At 38.7% G+C, this 19,669-nt stretch overlaps 3 protein-coding genes across 8 annotated transcripts; 1 reads left to right on the forward strand and 2 right to left on the reverse strand.

Moving 5' to 3' along the window:
* Nucleotides 1–31: 31 nt before the first annotated feature.
* On the reverse strand, nt 32–14,269 carry LOC125069258 (longitudinals lacking protein-like). Its single transcript, XM_047678689.1, has 2 exons — nt 14,261–14,269; nt 32–1,274 (listed from the first exon to the last, which is right to left on the reverse strand). The coding sequence occupies exon 2, from the start codon at nt 1,161–1,163 to the stop codon at nt 561–563; it is 603 nt and encodes a 200-aa protein (XP_047534645.1). The 5' UTR covers nt 1,164–1,274; nt 14,261–14,269; the 3' UTR covers nt 32–560.
* Nucleotides 1,558–7,696, reverse strand: LOC125069257 (longitudinals lacking protein, isoforms F/I/K/T). Of its 2 annotated transcripts, none has more exons than XM_047678687.1 (6): nt 7,483–7,686; nt 6,766–6,972; nt 6,099–6,353; nt 4,809–5,046; nt 4,656–4,727; nt 1,558–2,157 (listed from the first exon to the last, which is right to left on the reverse strand). In XM_047678687.1, the coding sequence occupies exons 2-6, from the start codon at nt 6,937–6,939 to the stop codon at nt 1,706–1,708; spliced, it is 1,191 nt and encodes a 396-aa protein (XP_047534643.1). In that variant the 5' UTR covers nt 6,940–6,972; nt 7,483–7,686; the 3' UTR covers nt 1,558–1,705. The 2 variants fall into 2 exon arrangements, with proteins under 2 accessions (XP_047534643.1, XP_047534644.1); XM_047678688.1 differs by lacking the exon at nt 1,558–2,157 and adding an exon at nt 2,251–3,000 and having other exon boundaries at nt 7,483–7,696.
* On the forward strand, nt 8,759–19,238 carry LOC125069256. Of its 5 annotated transcripts, none has more exons than XM_047678684.1 (11): nt 8,759–8,966; nt 10,675–10,773; nt 11,178–11,267; nt 13,748–13,882; nt 14,168–14,279; nt 14,878–15,026; nt 15,530–15,707; nt 15,948–16,163; nt 16,845–16,947; nt 17,938–18,037; nt 18,317–19,238. In XM_047678684.1, exons 1-11 carry the CDS (start codon nt 8,907–8,909, stop codon nt 18,512–18,514), a joined length of 1,440 nt encoding a protein of 479 aa, XP_047534640.1. In that variant the 5' UTR covers nt 8,759–8,906; the 3' UTR covers nt 18,515–19,238. The 5 variants fall into 5 exon arrangements, with proteins under 5 accessions (XP_047534640.1, XP_047534642.1, XP_047534637.1 ...); XM_047678686.1 differs by lacking the exon at nt 8,759–8,966 and adding an exon at nt 9,489–9,909; XM_047678681.1 differs by lacking the exon at nt 8,759–8,966 and adding an exon at nt 10,486–10,586.
* Nucleotides 19,239–19,669: the final 431 nt, after the last annotated feature.

Raw genomic sequence — 19,669 nt, forward strand, 5'->3', positions numbered from 1 at the left:
CAAGAAAATAAAAACAAGTCAAACTTTAAGGTGGAGAATATTTAAAAAAAATTTACCCGTGACGAAAGTAACCTTTTCGCTTTCGATTTATTTTAAAATTGACTGAAGATCAACATTTTATATAATATCAATTGCACTAGTTTTACTATTTTTGGAATTATTCCGTAACAGGAATGTTAGAGGTACTAAAACTAAACAAATTCGAGTTAATACATTATACTTGAATTTAACAAAAAGCATTTTCGTACGAAATGCTAACCTTTTAGGTTGAACTTTTCATTTGGAAGGGGACTTAATGGTCGTCAAATTAAATATAATAAAAAATGTTCTCCAGAACAAAATACTTAAGGTCAGTCTTAACTACGATAATAAACTCTAAAACAAAAAACAACAAATTAACGCTAATGCCGTTAGGGAATGTGCACATTACAACTATTATCTTTAGTGTATATTAATTAATATGTCTTTAACAAAATAAAAGGTAAATATAAATAATATTATTGCAGTACCGATTTGGTTAGGTATCTACTTTGGTCTAATGTGTTTTTCTCTAAATAACTCTATATCGAGGTTTTTTTATTTCGCCTCACTTTGTTGCTAGCATATATGTACCACTCGGTATTATGGTGCTTTCGAATGTGAACTCCTAGATTTCCCCTCTGCTTGGCTTTGTACGAGCAGTAGGGGCACTGGTGGGAGGGCGCTTTGCCCCCGCACTCCACGTTCTCGTGGCGCCTCAGAGTGGACTTCCACCGATATCTCTTCCCGCAGTGCCTGCACTCGAACTGCCTGCTGGCGTCGTCGGAGCTGTTGCCGTCTCGCTTCATGTGCCCTTTGGCGTCGTGTTTGGACTCGAACAGGTCGCCGACGGAGTTGAGGCTCCCCGAGTTACTCGAGTAGGCGTTGTCGTAGAAGGCGTCCGTCTCCTCCGGTAGCACGATATCGTCCGTGTCGTCGTAATCGCCGTCCGAGTCCGGCTCGTCTTGCTTGCCGATCGATTTGAAATCGACACCCTGGCCGACGGTGTTGTTGTTCTGCATGAAAGCCTGCTGCAGCAGGTGCGTCTTCAGGTCGTCGGGGATGGCGCTGAGGGTGTCGAGGGGCACTTTGGGGAGGTGCAGGGGCGGAAAGGGCGCGATGTCTTTGGCGAGGTTGGATTTCATGACGTTGGTGACCTGGATGCAGGACGGCACGAGCGCCGCCAGCGACTGCGACTGCGCACGCGCCGACAGCAGCGACAACAGAGCGGACGGGAGGTGGCTATCCTTGTGTAACTCTGAAATACAACACATCGACGGTATTGCAAATAATAAGTCAAGCGATTCTACGGACGGACTCTTTGTTAATACTACCGGAGGCTAAAATAAAATTAAGGAACCAAAGAAATGCGTTATGATTATAAAATATAAAAAATAATCTCTGTTAGAAATCATAGGAGGCGAAGCTTCTAATACATGCAGACATGCACGGACCGAACGTCGGGCGAGGTCGACTTATCTTCCCATAAGAGCGGAAAACGGGCCGGGTGGCGGTGCGGGTCAAATGAAAGGCCGGGGACGAAGTTACATCGTTTAATATTAAAAAAATATATCGAATGTCGATCCCGGTCGATACAATAAGTATACGAGGCTCATATAAAGCTTAGCATTCGTCTCCGGTCAAGGCACTGTCGGCGGCGGGGCGGCGGGGCGGCGGGGGGCGGCGCTCACTTGACGCCCAGCGCGGGCGCGGGCGCGGGCTGCGCCAGCTCGGGGTGCTTCTTCTCCATGTGCTTCTTGAGCTCGTTGCGGCGGTGCTTGCTGTAGGAGCAGTGCGGGCACTTGTACTGCGGCTCGCGGCCGCACTCGAGCGTGACGTGGCGCACGAGGTTCTTGCGCGCGTTGTAGCAGCGCTGGCAGTTGGGGCAGCGGTAGCCCTTGTCGGTCTTGTACTGCGCGCAGGGCAGCGAGGCCTCGGCGCGCGGCAGCATGTGGAAGCGCGCGGGGGGCGAGCGGGGCGAGGGCGGCGGGCTGGGCGCTCGCGCGTTCTCCTTGGCGTCGTTGGCGTCGTCGGCGGGCGCCGCCACGTTCTTGAGGATGGCCAGCGTGGTCGTGAACGTCTCCTCGCTCACTTTTTTACTACGCGTCATGATACTGTGTCTCGGTGTCGTTCTCTTACCTGAAATGAAAAATTCCGTACAGTCCGGATTGCGAGTCGTCGGTCGGGCCGTGTTCGTTCGATGACCGTTCGGCTGGATAAAAAAACTAAAGGTAGCGAATGAAAATAAAGTATATTCAAACAAAACTGCCTAGCTACAAAAATTGGTAAACAAAAATGACGCTCCTCGACGAGTAAACATAAAAAGTAAAAACAAAACTTCGTCACGATCGACGGACTAGCTATGACTTAGCTATGATTAAATTTTAAAACTAATTAACGATGGTAATATAAGAGATTGACATGATTTTTGTTGTCAGAAATGTCACATTCTTAACAATTCATGTTTCTTTTATAACAAAATAAAAAATACTATAAAACGAAATCAACAAACAATACAAATAAAAAACAAAAAAATTTAAATCGGTTTCGAATTATCTTTTTCGTCCTTCGGCTTCTGATGTTTTTGGGCGATGTGCATAGTCAGAGTCTTTTTCTGGGAATATCTTTTTCCACATTTTTCACAAGTAAATTGAGGACCAGTGATACATTCGTACTTTTCGTGTCTCAATTTATTTCTCCTATATTTATATTGCTTTTCCTTACATATTGAGCAAAGATATCTTCGTTCGTTACTTTGATTGTCTTTGGTCACAGTTACATCATGATTTCTTTTAAATTTCCTCTGCGCTTTTAAATGACCTTTCTTCCTATAAGGCTTTCTGCCTCTTATCTTTCCTCTTTCGGATACATTTTCACCCTGGGTGACTTCTCTCTTCACATCGCTCGTTTTAAGATACCCTCGAGTTAGTGGAAAAGGGGTTTTGGTGTAATTCAGGAGACTTGTTAGATCTGTGGGTTTGTCTGGAAGGCGAACAGAATGAAAAGCGAGAATGAGGTAAATAAGCATTAGAAATTAGTAGCACAGGTAAATAGTAATGCGTGAACGTTATTGCGCAAGTATTATGTAACGAGAGTTTTTTTTTTCAAAGCATGATTCAAATAATTTAACGGAAGAATTAAAAGACTTGTATGAAAAAGTATTATGGTCATGCTGCTGACAATCTTTAGCAAAGGAATGGCGGAAAAGGATGAAATGAAAGGTGTTAAATGGTTTGGTCCTGTTTTGTCCCTACAAACTTTCAGTAAACTGACTAACTAATATCATAAATCATTTTCAATAAATGTAAGTGATGAAATGAAATGCGCATCCACTAGGAAACTTATCATGCCTTCATTTAATTATTTAAAAATAAATTATCTTTTACCTAGTGAACATGCACGTTGGCAAAAAAATAAATAAAAAAAAACTTATTTATTTCAAACATGAATTGCTAAGAAGACATCTGCAGTGAAATCACATGTGAATGCAAATAAAGAAAAATAAATAATAAATAAATAAGCCACATAACCAATCAAACTACGACGACAATGAAAATAATAAATTTGGATTTACCTTAAATCATTCTGGGTCATCACGGTTAATCCACGAGTCTTCTATAAACAAACGGTTTGGTGAAGTCACACAACTGGCATAAAACACGTTTCTCCCGGTAGCAACGATAACGAAATACTTTTAATAATATCATAAATAATGTTATGTTTTCTGGCTTTAGTTGCTTTGGATTAGATTGCGTGTGGTGCGTAACAATGTTATAAAACTTTCTACGAATTACTAACTAAGGCATAATTGATTTAAAATACTCACCGAAGTAAACGGTCTGCTCCTCAATGTTAATAAAGTTAGCACTCATTAGAACCGTAAATTACCATGTTTCTAAAATATACTAAAATACAATAACACTAATGAAGCATGCAGTGATCTACGTTTCGAATCCCAAGTCACAAACAAAGCAAATACACAGTAAATCAAGTGGTTTCTAACACAAAATAAAAGTGAAATACATACTTACCTTGTATTTAATTACCTCGCCTTTTAAAAAGGCTACATAAAAATAAAACAATACCTTTCTACCGTTACCTTAACCGGTCGATCTGAAATATCCTAAAATTTTATATATAGGAAATATAAATTGCAATAAGATTAGTATTTAATAATATTAATATTAGATAGTAATTATTAAAGGTTGAAATTTCACATGTGAAAACACTAGCACTCTCGTATCCGCTGTTGTGGTATATAAGATTTATATATAACAAGATAGATTATTTTAAGCAATGACTGTTCGTCTGTTTTCAAATTATGGGAAGACATTGCGCATTTCATCCGTTCCTTGTACGTCTGGAGCAATCAACTTTTGTTATTTTTTTGTAGGAAATATATAAAATAAATACTTAATTATATAATGTACAATAAAAGTTCATCGTTCCAGAAATATCCATCTCGAATCCCACATAACATCTTGTATCGTAGGTACATATATTTATATCGTCTACGAGTACACTTAAAATAACATTTAATAGCAATACAAGATGTTCGAGCACAGATAGCTCTCACAGGCACAGCGTACGAACGGACGTCGCCTGTAACAGCATCTCTACAACGTTCTGGGGCTTACCTTGACTCTCTCGAACACTGTCATTCGAATTCATAATTTCGTCTTGAGATCTTTCCATATGCCATTGAAAATCTGGAAAAAAGGAAAACGAATGAATAAAATGTAACTCGGTCGCACGAGAGCGGTGGGGGGGGGCGTGTCTGTGTAACTCACTGCGTACGACGTCGTTGTGCGCCACGGCGGGCTGGTCGTCCGCCTCCTCGTCCAGCGTGAGGTCCTCCACGCCGTCGCGCGAGAGCTCCTCCTTGAGCGGCGCGGGCTCGTCGGCGGGCGCGGGCGGCGCGGCGGGCGCGGGCGCGGGCGCGGGCGACGCGGACGCGCGGCGCGCTTTCTTCCGGCGCCGGCTCGGGCTGAGCGAGCCCTCGCGGCTGTCCACGCTGCCGTCTCGCGTCTGCGGAGTGCACGGACCCTCTTACACGCTACCCTTCTCGGACAGTGACACGTAGTGTACGGGACGCTACGGGATGTCCTACTTCTCTAATATTTTTATTTTACGCGGCCGGGCAAATGTGCCACAAATTATGGTAGGTGGTGGTCATCACCGCCCGCATTGACGCCGTAAGAAGTAGTAAAAACCATTCCGCGCAACAGACCGATGCGCTATGGGAGCTAAGATGTTCTGTCCCTTGGGCCCGTGGTTACGATGGCTCACTCACCCTTCAAGCCGGAACACAACAGTGCTGAGTGTCTCTGTTTGGCAGTAGAATATCTGACGAGTGAGTGATATCTTCCCAGACAGGTTTGCACAAAGCCCACCATGACCACAAAGACAAATGAAAAAAAAATACACAATGCCAATGTCTATAGCCAGTGATGACTGCTTACAATCGGGTAGTATGCCAATGGTCTACCAATTTTTAAATCTTTATTATGCAATAAGGAAACATTATGTATACATGTATTCTCTAATTGAAACATTTAGGAGATTTTGTAAAAATCACATGACAAATGTCTGTCAATAGTTATGCATGTAAAGAATAAAATAAAAAACAGCTCATACAAAATTGTTGCAAATAGAATGAACTTCGTTGCAGAAATCCTATTATGACGGTCTTGGAATTCCATATGTAAGCATATAATGAGATTGTATGATTTTTTTACTTAAATATATATTTTATCATCGACACATACTTCCATCAGGTTTCATCGATATATGTAATTTTGTCTACTTTAAATAATTATGTATGTAATTGAAGGTTTGAAATTGAGATTTCTAAACTGGTTTAGTTTTAAATATTGTAAATTTGTAAATGGTCAGTAGATAAAATATATGGATAATGGAAGTAATGCCCCAATATTGTCAATTAAATCGTTGTTTTAGTAATTTGAAGTAAGCATTTATAAGTCAACACTCAGAAAGAGGGATAAAAAAAGAAACAACTTAAATTGCTATCATAGATGATAATGATCAATCGATTCAGATTGCAGTATTGTGTCACTTACTTGTGGTGGTGGAGACGGCACACGGGGCGGGTGTGCAGTTGCCTGTGGGGGGCGCGACGGTGGTCTTGATGGCTTGTTATCTGAAAGACCCTTGATTTGCAGAGACTCTGCTGCTTTCAACAGAGCCGCCAGTTGGTCTTGTGATATGTTTACTTCACCACGGTACATGTAATCCATCATGGCTCTTAACTCAGCATATTTTACATCTTTTAGAATTATTATGGGATGTTTGTCATACTGTTGAGATAATACGCTCTGAAACAAAAACACAAAGATGGTTTTATTTGTGTTTGTAAATAACATTCTGTTTAGTCATTTGGGTTATGGTGTGGGTATGTTTTGTTTACAAGCTCATTTGGTTTTTTTTATTAAAAAGAAGAAAACTATTATGCAATATATGACATGCTATTAGTTCATTATTGACATTATGATTTAAATTGTCATTTATAACACATTAGTACTTAATAACACGAAACTTGTATTTAGAAAAGTAGTTGTAACAACTTTCAATTGCCAACTCATCTATACATTAATCTAAACTAATTGCTAACATATGAAAGCTAGAACGAAACAACTGGAATGTTTATTAGAGCAAAACTGTGCTGCCTTGCAAGTAAGTTAAACACGATACCAATTGACCTAGATAACGAGTTAACATTATACCAACCTCGAAATAAGGACTGCACGCAGACAAAACTACTTTATGTGCTCTGAGTGTTTGTCCTTCGGCAGCCAAGGTGCAATCCACGTGAATTCCTTTCTCTAATAATGTATCAAACACTGACACCAGCGTCGATTGGTGGTTGTTCCACCGCAGGCAGAACTGCTGGTCATCATCCATGGTTCCTTCTTGCCACGCGCCGCGCCCTTCGTCCTACGATAGCGAACACTTAATTGACACTATGTATGTATCTACGTCTAAACACCACGCAGTAATTAGGCCATCATGAAAACTTTAGTCAGCTACTTATATATTCCATTCAGGGCATTTATCACAATACAACGCAAATTATCTAACCGATTTACTTCATATGATGAGATCACGCCTCAACTTAACTAAATTAACTTTATGGACCACATACGAGTCGTCGTAAGCGACGCGGCACAAAGAAAATGGCCGCTTTTCCAGCGCGACAAAAAATAAAATGGCGACGAAAATTCTAAGTTTTACTATTTTCTGAACAAAGTTTTCTTGACACATAAACGAATTCAAGTTGAATTTGAGCAAAGGAGTTCAAGAACTTCAAAAAAGTTTGTAAAGTCGTTAAAACTTTTATAAACTTTACTTCGAAAGTTCACTAGTGGAAATTTTCAAGATGAAAAGTCGTAACAGTAAGCACTTGTAGGATTCATTATGTTTTAACAGAACTTTATATGAACTCACCTCAACTATTTCATTCACAATAGTATTGTTAAAAACTAACGCTTCTTTTAAAAGTTACTTTGACACAGTTGTTTTAAATATAACACATTTGCTTTGCACACCCGCCAGCTTTCTTTGAATGAAAATACTAAACTATGCTATGTTGCAAGTTTAGCGAAGCGAAAGGCACCTCTACCTACTAAAATCCAAACGAAGTACAAGTTGGAAGCGAGCAACGAATGACCCAAAATAAGCTCTAATAATGTTGCCATTCCAAATATTATGGAAAGCTTGAACGTTGTTTATTTTAAAGTATACCATGAATTTAGAATTAATCTCATTTAAAAATAGCGTGGCTTTATATTTTTTTTATGAATTTGTACATTTTCTACTTTAATTTTATTCAGCGTAATGTAAACAACGTTATCTATTCTCTAGCACTATTCAATTTGTTAGGCCTTGACCTACTTATGTATGAAATTGTCTCGTGATTTATGTCATGTTTAAATTGTTACCAAAAGTGTAGAAATGTTTTAATTTTTGCTAAAGATTTTATTGTTGCTTTAATTTTAATATCTTAATTAAAAAAATGATTAAGTTAAACTGCTTTCATAACTTTAATTCGGACGTTTTTGCATACAACGCCATCTACAACATAATATTTGAACTCAATCAAGTAGTATCAGTTAAAAGTAAACATAGTATAAAGTATGAATGAATAGATATTCGAATTGTTGCGAGTTTACAATTTTGTTGAGATTGTACTTTACTAACTACTTTTTGTCGGGCATTGTTTATTAATTCTTAGTGTTATTTAAAATTTTAAATATATAAAATGTAGGACCATTATAGTTTCATGTTACATATTACGTTACAAGTTTCTCTGTATCTCGGTTTTAAAATACATACTTATATTTTTCTGTTATTTTATAATTGCTTTCTTTAGAAGAGAACATTTTAAATGTATTATTTGCATTTCAGAGGCTTGGTTTGATATCAAAGAGAAAAAATATTTAAGAAATCTATAGGTTACCCGCATACTTCATGTTTATTCTATATCTATACATGGAGCATAATTTGAATTCTTTCCTCTTCTTTTTAATTATTGTACTTTGAATATTTAATAAATACTTTAATGACAAATTTTCTTTTAAATCAAGTAGCATTTTGAAGATGTTACTTGTCACTTATATAAATACATAGGCATTTTTTTGTGATTTTTATGGAACGCTCGCTCCATAGCATTATAGAAGTAGCTGCTTAATGAAATACATAGTGCGAGTCGATTTAACAAAAAACTACTTTACTTACGAAGATAAAACGTGTGCTAATATGCTTTATAATCTCGCTAATATGATATGGAGTGGTAACTTAAACGATATAATATACATTTGAAAAGTACTGGTTTTTGTGGTACTGGTGGATGCTTGAGTTAGTATGGGTGGATGCTGAATATTGCTGCTTGTCGCTTTGCATATTTGCTTCAAAAAATCTGTAAACTGCAGGTAAGTGTCTTAATTATAGAGGGGTTTCATTTTACAAATCAACATTATTTTACAAATCAAAACATAACGTATAGTTCATGCGTATGTCGTAATTTTGAAACGCATTTTGTAAATTTTTTACGTAGACCTTTACTTAAAACAAGAATTTAAATTTATTTATAAAAGTTAGGCAAAGGATAATACGTAAGTTTTTCAAAGTTTTAAAGTTGAATATGCATCGTTCAATTGTGTTTCCGGATAAATCAAAACACTGGCTAAAGCAGCAAGAAGACAGCCGCTTAGTTATAAAAATCGATAGCATTAGTGAGTCCGTACAAATGAATTATACGATTCCCATTTGTGTGCGTCTCTCGGCTTCTAGTGAGCGAGAAACAAAAAAATACAAGTGAAATTCTTGTAATAAAAATCAATCGGAGCGGAGAGAAGGCGCCGCGCGGGGCGCCGACTGGTCGGGCGCCGAGAGGCCACCCCCTGCCTCCCCTCTTTGCATACCTACACCATCTATAGTGCATCTACCCTCATTAAAATAAACCTAATTTCAATACAAACGTTTACTTCCTGCACAATCATATAATGTCTGAATTGTTATTTTATTGTTAATAGAGGCTTAGGTTTGCTAGTTTCATATCCATATATATGTATATAAGTCAGATTCACCGACCAAAGGGGCCGAGTAAAGCGCGCCGCTCAGCCGGTTCCCGGCAAAAAGGCGTTTGTTTTTATTTCTTTGGCGCGGAAAAAAATCAGCACGCGCCCGCCCTGCACCTCCTAAACATGCGCCACGCAGCGACGCAGACTCGGCCGGGTGTGTGCCGAATTCACTTTCATTTGCGACATCTCATCGTCTCCCGAAGGTCACGGTGCAGCGGGCATTGTTTCGTGTGATCTTAGGTGCATGTGAGACGCGAGCGGGTGCTTGCGGCGGCCTCCGCTGACCGACTAGGTGAGTTGAACGGTTTCGCGCCCTCGTCTTCCTCGATTCGTTTCTCTCACGTTTATCGTCTCCGTTTTACACCGTCCTTCGTGCGAGAAGACGTTAAAAGTGAACGTTTTCGTATCTCGCGGTGTCGGTGACGCGCAGCCGTGGCTTATGTCCGTCGTGTCCTCGAGTGCCGTGGCGAATAGAGCGATATGAGCAACGCGAGAGGGTTAACCGCGCAACTTTATATTCACTACTCGTCTCCACCTCCGACAGGTGATGGCATGCGAATTTCTACGTTAGCGCGTCTCCTCTAGACTGATTATCGCATTGGTCGCGACGATCTCGAATGACGATAAAGTTTTGAATTTCATTTGGCGGGAAATCAGTGTTAACGAAAAGTTTTGAAACGACTAAAAATAACGTCAACTGTATGGTTATGCTTGCTATAGTAAGCGACTGTGAATAATCAAAAATAAAAAACCTTATACGAGACGGTTCGCTTGCGGATGAGGGAAAGAGAGGGAATTGAGTTTGCACTCCTCATTTGTGCACCAATCGAGAAAAAATTCAATAAGGCTCGCTTCCTTTTGTCTAATTGCTTATGTAAACCTACGTAAAAGTATAATATGCCGATTGTCCAATTCTTGCGATATTTTGAGGAAGTTGAAAGCTTTCTCATCGGTTCACAAACTTTAGTTGTATGTTTCTGCTTTTAATGATAATTTACACCACTTCATTTACCAACTCTTGATACTATTTAAATAAAATTATTGATAATATTTTTAGGAAATGCCTGGAACGAATACATTTCAAGTGAAATGCGAGCCTCTATCGGATGAGGAAGAAAGCACCGCACTGTTCACTAAAACTTATTTTAACGACCACGTGAGTATTTGACTGTCTAAAAATAATGTAATAATAGTGTAGCCTCTGCCTTAAATTTATAATCGAAAAATACTGATACATCAATAAATAATTATAATATATGTATATAATAATGAGACTGGTCCACCCTAACGGGATGTAATCTTCCGATCGAAGTTTGTATATATCCGTATGTTTGTTTACCTAGGTAAGTTAATACTCACCGTAAGTACTAAGTATTTTATACTTAAGAGAGTTAACATTATATAATATCTTATTTTTTAATGTCCATCATAACAAACATCTAACGACATTTAAGTTTAGATGAAAAATTTAAATAAGCAAAATTTTATATATATATATATTTTTGTCTAAAATCACTAAAATATTAATATTATAAACTATTGCATTTCAAATTTACAAAGCGGTCGACGCTGGACTACGTTCCAATAAAGTTAGAAACAAACCCGAGAGTTGATGAAAATGCCTCGTCCAATCTGCTACATCATTTACAGGTGAGTCAGTGAAACACACCTCGTATAAGTGTTCATTTGAATAATGTATTGTTTTTTTTTTTTAATATAATATATATATTTTTTTTGAAATATCTATTGAGTGGGTTAATCGTCAATATGTCAAGATGCTTATAAGTTAGTCCTGTTGGGTGGGATTCATGCTCAGAACCGAATACACCAATATCTTTAATGAATAGATTCAACGGGGAAATGCTGATAGCGTTCTTGCCATCATTCCACGCGGTCAAGATTTATAAAGTAACTTTTTTAAATTAATATTTGTATATATTTAACGACTTAATGTAAATATTTCTTATGTAAATAAAATGTTGATAATATGCCTTTATATAAACGCTACGTTTATGTAGATTGTTTGTTTATCGCTAAGTCCTTAGTGTTTGTTGTTCTAATATTCATATGACATTATTTTTGTCAAATCACTTTTGTGTTCTTATATGAAACGGTTTTGTGCAGGGCCGGACCGTGAATTTAGGGGGCCCTGGGCTAATACTACTTTAGACACACCTGAACGTAGACTTGAATTAAATTAATTGAATGGGTTTGATTAATTGCAGGATTCGCAGGGCTGCAAACCTGCAAATTTAATAAAATGATGGATTCTTTCGCATAATCGTCTATTTTTGACTTTGACTTGACTAGACTCAGCTGGGCCCCTTGAATCCACGGGGCCCTGGGCTGAAGCCCAAAAAGCCATACGGTAGATCCGGCCCTGGTTTTGTGAATTGTATCTGAATATGACAAACAGTTATGCTTATATTAATTACTTATTTACATATGTAATGCAATGTTTTATGGGCCGACGTGAAGTATCGTATTGACCCGCTGAGCACACCGAGCTTTTTAGATGCCATGGCAGCTATGGGAATATTCTTAAATCGTGAAGTATGATAAAGTGTGACTTTTAGCCGTTAACGCGCAAACTTTTCTTCTTGAGGTGGAATTGGACTTAGTTTAGCCGCCCCTAGTCCGAGACTTTGATTTTACAATGACTCAATTTCCGTCACAAGTTTATTCAGGTTTTCGTGAACGTTTCCCCGAGAAGTTTTAGCATTGCCGGTGTATAAGGTGTTACTATTTGCAACAAGTCATTGATATGCAGAAAAATCTGAGTGGGTGATTTGGCGAATTAATAATAATAATTCCGGCAATCATACACATTAGGAAGACCCCTAATGCGTATGATTGCCGGAAAAGACGCTTTCAAACCGGTGCCAACTGGAATTTAACCTCTGGCATCGAGGTATTACACCGCGAGGTTGTTGATGGTGACTTTCTTCGATCTCTCAGAGTTGAGATTTCTCATTCATCATGAAGATCAGATTTCTCCTTCGTAGTGTGGGCCAATGAATCGCCGTCCCTGTGCAGATTTGGAAAAGCAGGCTGACAAAAATTCCCTAAGACAACCTTAGCGAGAGACCAGAAAGCACGTGTTCCTGAAGGGATTCGCACCAGTCTCTCGCGAATTCTGCCAATGTGCTGTGCCTGCCTGATATCTGGGTCTCGGTATGAAAGATTCCGACTTCGCCGTCTCAATGTAGAAGTGAACAGCGTTCAATCAGGAGTTATGTTGCAAAAGTCCATAGCGAAGGTTGAAAAGGTTACCTTATGATAACTGTTCCGCTTGTCCTGAACAGTGACGAGGGCAAAATTAGCCCCCCCTCCGAGGATTCGGAGAACAGCCTAAGCATTCTTGTTCAGGTGGTCCTGAGCATGGATGCTCAGAAAGGAATTCTCCAACGCATTTGCTGATTGTACCATCCTGGGATAATTAAACCAATTGAGAAAAAGATACTAAACATGTTACCAAATAGGAGCTTCCTGTGCCAAACCCATAACTTGGTTTATTACCTTAAATTATAATTACTTTGTTTGCTGAATTTATGAATTTGTTAAATAATTATTCAATGAAAATTATAACATATTTCAATAACCGAATATTCAGTACTTAAACAAAGTTGTTCAGCTAGAGCTCTCTTCAGTCAGGAACTTTTAAAGAATGGTCTTACAATTACATTGAATTATATGTAAAATGGAGTTCGTATCTCTATCATCCATTTCCTCATATTATCGATCTCGGAGAGCATGGCCTGCTATTTTTGAATGCTTCGTAGGTAATATTCTATTTCATTAAAATCACGGGAATCGCAGTTTATTAGTAACTGAGTAAAAAATTGCAACTGTTTCGTTGGCTTCGAGATAGTCGCTCTTATTTTTCGTCCTATATACTTCCGTATTTATTATATATTCCCATTTTCGTATTAATAAAACTATTTATACTCTCTATCGTATCGGATTTCTGTCCTATTCATTCATACGCAAATAGAGAGAGAGAGACCGTGTTCGCCCACACGCTTATTAGCCCTCTACAATATAATATCCTGGAAAGTTGCCTGCGTTGAAAAAGGACACCTTGGCAGACCTTCGTTCAGGAAGACTTTCATGTTAATAACTGTCTCCAGCAGTGCGTGCAAGGCTCGCTGGAGGAGCTGGCCCCCGCCCCCGCGGGCCCCGCCGCGACGCCCGTTTGCGAGCACGTGCCGGCGCCGCGCGACGCCTCGCTCGCTACGCTTGAGCCCGCGCACGCACACGACGTGGTGAGTGTAACTACATACGAAATATTAAGATGTACCATCAGCTATAGTCCTAGCAGTAGATTCTAGAAGAGTTTTGTTAAACACGAAATATCAATATGTAATGTTATTTCTAACAAAACTGGCTAGGTTTATTTGGAACCTAGAAATATAGTATAAAACAAAAAAGTAAAAATATAAAGATATACTCAAACGAGGTATCAAATCTTATTCGAGAAAGATCTTTTTTATTTGTTTAAAATACGCTACATTGAAGTAAGTTTTTTTATGTAAAAATATTATTACCAGGGATCCTCGCTCATAAGTCGCCACATGGAAATGATGAACACGACGGAAGTGGCTGATTCGGCCGAGTTCGTTCCGCTCATGTCCATCAAAGACGAGCCCACGTCTGAAGGAGGTATGACGTGAACTTTTAATATAGAAGCATTACTGAAACTACATCTTCCGTCAACATTCTAAATTAATTGTACTAGATCATCTGCCTGTACGCAATATTATTTATTAATATGGAGGCTAAGGAAAAAGTTCCAGCGTCTTCATATAATAAAGTTTTCTTTGTTAAATTCATCTTTAGAATGGTCTGAATTTGTGCCTGTTTCGTGCGATAGTTAATTTATTCAGACAAGATTTCGGAGTAGTTTTCAGACGGTCACATAGTGGCATGTTTTTATTTATAACCTTTTACTAATACGTACTCGGTTAAGTCACAACTCTTTTGATCTTCATGTCAAGTACAGAAACAGGGACACATTTGAAATAGTCTCGCCTCCGGATACATATTCCGGTTACATCGGTACAGATGTTTGTCTTATTTCAACTTGCCGTCTCTTAATTCTTCTACTATTTTGTCCAGAAAATCGCGTTTTTTAATTTTAAATCTACTAGATAAATTAAAGTTTAAGTTCCGTAGGTTTCTCATTCACCTCTTTAACTCAAAGGATTTTTTATTTATGTTAATAAATCATATAAATAAAAAATTCTTATCAAAATTCCAGAGCAGCATCAGTTAAGCAGCGACGACACGAGCGATTCCAACGGCCCCCCACAGGAGACGGGCAGTCGCGGGAGCCCGAAGAGCTGGACTCAGCGGGACATGGACCAGGCTTTGGAAGCGCTTCGGAAGCATCATATGAGTCTTACTAAGGTATATCCAAGTTGAAGTATGCTTTCCCTTGAAATTTCTAGAATATGTTCTGGATAGTTGTATCATGTTTTACAAATCTCAGTTTTGCAAATTGAGAATATAACATCTTTCTACGTTTCCAAAGTTGGTTGGGTATTGCAGATGATCAATTTGCCAGACCGCCAACAATGTGCAATTTAAAAAAAAAAGTAAACATAGATACATATTACATTAAGGTTTAGAAGAATATTTTTCTCTTAATTTGTACGATTAATAATAATTAGATACAGCTCTCAGTGTATGCTCTCAAATCGTTCAACTTTAAAGAATATAAATAATGTAATTGTGTGAAGCGTAAACAAGCACGCCAACACAGGTGAACCAGAGTCGAGGTGTACACACGTCCATCTTCCAGACTTTGGACTTTCCAAATTTGCGACAGAAAATGTATTCTTTTATCACAACCTCGGGACCCGCGGTCTCGCTAAACGAACTCAGCCGTCACCGAATGCCCGCCAATCCAGGCGTCGTCGCGGTTCGGCATCCCGTCGACGACGCTGTGGCAGCGCGCGCACCGCCTCGGCATCGACACGCCCAAGAAGGACGGCGCCGCCAAGTCGTGGGGCGCCGCCGACCTGGCGCGCGCGCTGGCCGCGCTGCGCGCCGGCGCGCTCTCCGCCAACAAGGCCAGCAAGGCCTACGGTGAGCGCTTCGAAGCACACGTAATATACTGCTACGTGAGTAACATCCGCGTGCCTCTCGGCCCGCCCGGCACGTATGCCCAAGAGAAACGGGAGCCAGACGGACTGGCGCCGTAACGCGTCACGTAACGAAGCGGTCTACCCTCCCTCCTTTATTTTACAATGAGAATATCTTTGTATATGCATGTATCGGGCCGGTGAGCGAGCGAGGTGAGTGAGCGAGCGCGTGGTGTGTCGGCAGGCATCCCGAGCAGCACGCTGTACAAGATCGCGCGGCGCGAGGGCATCCGGCTGGCGGCGCCGTTCAACGCGGCGCCGACGGCGTGGCGGCGCGCCGACCTGTCGCGCGCGCTGGCCGCCATCCGCTGCGGCGCCGCGTCCGTGCAGCGCGCCGCCGCGCAGTTCGGCATCCCCACCGGTGCGCGCCGGGCGCCGCCGCGCTCAGAGACGTGCGCCGGTATTCGACGTGTTCGCGTGTCAAGTGTGTCGATCGGGTCGCCCCGGGTAACCGTCGAACGTCTCTGAGTGTGACGGGAGACCCACTTCCGACCGATTACCGTCCGACGTGATAGCGATTTCCTGGATATTTCAAAATGTTATCTATCAATTAAAGAAAGCCAAATCGACGATACGTCGACAAACTTATTCCAAATGCAATGCATACGGATACTCGGCATACACAAATATATTTAGATATATAATGTAATGGCCACATTATGTACTTTCTCGTTTTACATCAAAATGAAAACATCGCACTCTCCAAACATAAAGCAATGAAACGTGTGCGTATTTTATTCTTGCCCTTATTTGGAGAAAGATCTGTGTCGCTTGATTAAGCAAATAACTAGTTTTAGATTTATATAATTAGGATAGCTAATGTTATAAATGAAAAGGTGAGTTTGTTTGTGAAGGAAAAAAAGACAAGGAATTTTAAATAAACGTTTCAGAGTTATACAAAAGGGTATAGGTACCCAACACCTGCCCCCATTTCCACACATGCAGGCGAATCCATGGGCGAAAACTACTTACAAATAATTGATAAACAGTATATATTTACACGACCTTATTTGATAAATACTTTAAAATGGTGATTTAAATGCATTCGAAAGAGCTTATTTGACTAAAATTTCGTTTTCAGGAACGTTATACGGCCGATGTAAAAGAGAGGGGATTGAATTGTCTCGCTCGAATCCTACGCCATGGTCCGAAGACGCCATGGAAGAGGCTTTAGAAGCGGTCAGGTATGACACGTTAATATACCTTGTGTACTTTTATAGTATTCACACTAAAAATTTATATTTTCACAAGAAAATATTTACTATTGCATTTCCTGACCGTTCCTCTCGGTAGAAACAACTATTCTTGGCGCTTGACGAGGCAAAAGTCGGGTGTATTTTTTCAAACGTTTCCAAAAAGGAAGTTATGCTGTGAAATTGTTATCTTCTTGAACATTGAAGAAAATAACAGTTTGTGCTGAGAATAACGGGGATTATTAGTTTTACGTTTGATATTGAGATATCTGTGTACTTTGCGAACATGCGGTATAAGTTCCGCACATCATACCTTCTTCTATTTAAAGAGCAAAATCTTATACTTGTTGAATGTATGTAATGTATCAACAAGTTACTGAGCTGTTTCATTAAATTTCTCTAATATATAATAGTTGCCAAAAGCTAAAAAAGTAACATTCCGGCCGCTACGCCTTCGCATAATTCGGTCGTGACGCAGCACTAATGCTAGTGTAAATCAAATTTGTCTTTTGGTACCTCTTGGTTCTTCACCTTATATTATTTTATCATCATTATATTCTTGTTTAACTACTAATTACAGTATATACTAATTATAATTACAGAGTCCTCAGGCATAGACCCCACTCATGTATAGCCTCGTGGCGTGCTAACCTTAGACATAGACGATTGTACTTCTACCGCCAAGGCCAATGTTGTCTGGACTCTGGATATCGAGAGATAAATGATCAAGATACTTAATGTCCCGACTTTGTCTAAATCATATATTCAATTGATACATTCGCTCTACCACAGTCGCTGTCTAGGCAAAACCTAGAATTTAATAGGAGTATCTTAACAAATATGACAAAATTTTGTAATGTTTATTAACTCGTACCAAATGTCTGGTTGGGTGAAAGTGTTACTGATTCAGCGGATTGTTCGTATCCTGGGGGATCCGTTATACAGCAGAGGACTTGTAATATTTTATAGTAACACTTTCAGAGTGGGTCAGATGTCCATTAATCAAGCCGCAATCCATTTCAATCTCCCATATTCTTCACTGTACGGTCGTTTCAAGAGGTGCAAATATCAACCAGTACAGGTTAGTTATGAAGTTACTTATTTCTCTTATGATTAATTAAGTATTTTTTTGCTTCTTAGGCGCATACTTAGGCACATTCAACACACATGAGACATTTTTGTGTTTAATTATCTCTTAAAAGTAGATTTTGTTCTATACATAATTATCTATTTCAATTAATAGTGGAAACTGTAGTTTATTTAAAAATAAATTGTATTAATATTTAATGTAGCGATTTGATATTCAAATGTACAACTACGTAATGTAAGTAAAGAAAAAATCATAATTTGATCATTCCAGGGTCAACCACCTCAACAGGAGCTTCCAAAACCCCCTGAATCCGAGAGCCAACCACAGGATATGTACTACCAACAACTAACACACACACATACGGAACCCGAAGCGCAGAATCCTTACATGAACGATATCGAATCCCATAGCCTTCAGCCCTTACACTATGGGCAGATGTACTATTCGCCGTGTCACGTCACCAGCTGAGAGTACAATCCCTCTGAAGAGGGACAATGACAAATGATATCATGAGACTATTGACATTCAATAATAAATCATTTTAAGAAATTGTTTAAGGCCAAAATACCATCTATTTTGTTGGTAGTTTTTTTGTAAAGGTACTTTATACAAAAAAACAAACAAAGTTTAGTAAATATATTAAACTATTTGTATGAATAAGTAATATTTTTCGGTATTCATTATAATCAGTATCTACATATTATAATAATCGGTATACAGCCGTGCCAACAATAGCATCATATACCCTATTAAATGCTATTCTAAATTAGAAATTAAATATTTATTTTTATTCTAAAATGTCATTTAACTGTAAGAGTTATTTGTAAGTGGATTAACTATGTTGTGAGATAAAAACGTTTTGGACCGATTTATTAGTAACCTGTTAGGTATTTAGGAGTAGCTTTGTCAGCTTGACAGTTTTTGTTTAAAACTTGTCAAAACTATAAAATTATTCGAACGGATTAATAAGGTAAAAATAATGTCCATGGCTTATCTTGAGGTTTATTTAAAAAAGTTCAAAATTAAACTTTTGTTTCTTTATATGAACTTTGGTATCATCATATTTATGACATAATTTTAAAATTAATAACTCGTACATAACATTTTACATTAATACCTACTTTGTAGAGAATTACCGTTATAATGTGATATGTTGTTATCAGGGTTAGTGATTTTTATATTGTTTTAAATATTTCCATATAGCTTGTAAAGTAGTTTTAACGTAGACTGCTAGAAAAAACTATACTGCCATGATTTGTAATCTAACGAAAATGTTCTAGTTTTTATTATCTGTATCTTGAAAACTGTCATAAACATAATTGTTGAATTTAAAATTGGAAGATAGAGATACCAAGTACGTTTTCGATGTACTTATTGAGGTTTCAAACAATTTTAATATGTAACGAGTACCTTTGTATTTATAATAATAATGTAAAATTATTAAGTAAAATCTTTAATATATCGGTAAGTAACGACGTAAAGTTAGCAATAATCTTGATATACACATCTGTCCATGAACTATATACGTAATGAATAATGTGATAGAATATAAAGCTAGTTTATAAGAGTTATCGGTATATTTTAGCAGTATTTTCACTGTATTAATGCTAAAATTATTAAAAA

This window comes from Vanessa atalanta, chromosome 15 (genome assembly GCF_905147765.1).
Source record: "Vanessa atalanta chromosome 15, ilVanAtal1.2, whole genome shotgun sequence".
NCBI lineage: Eukaryota > Metazoa > Arthropoda > Insecta > Lepidoptera > Nymphalidae > Vanessa > Vanessa atalanta.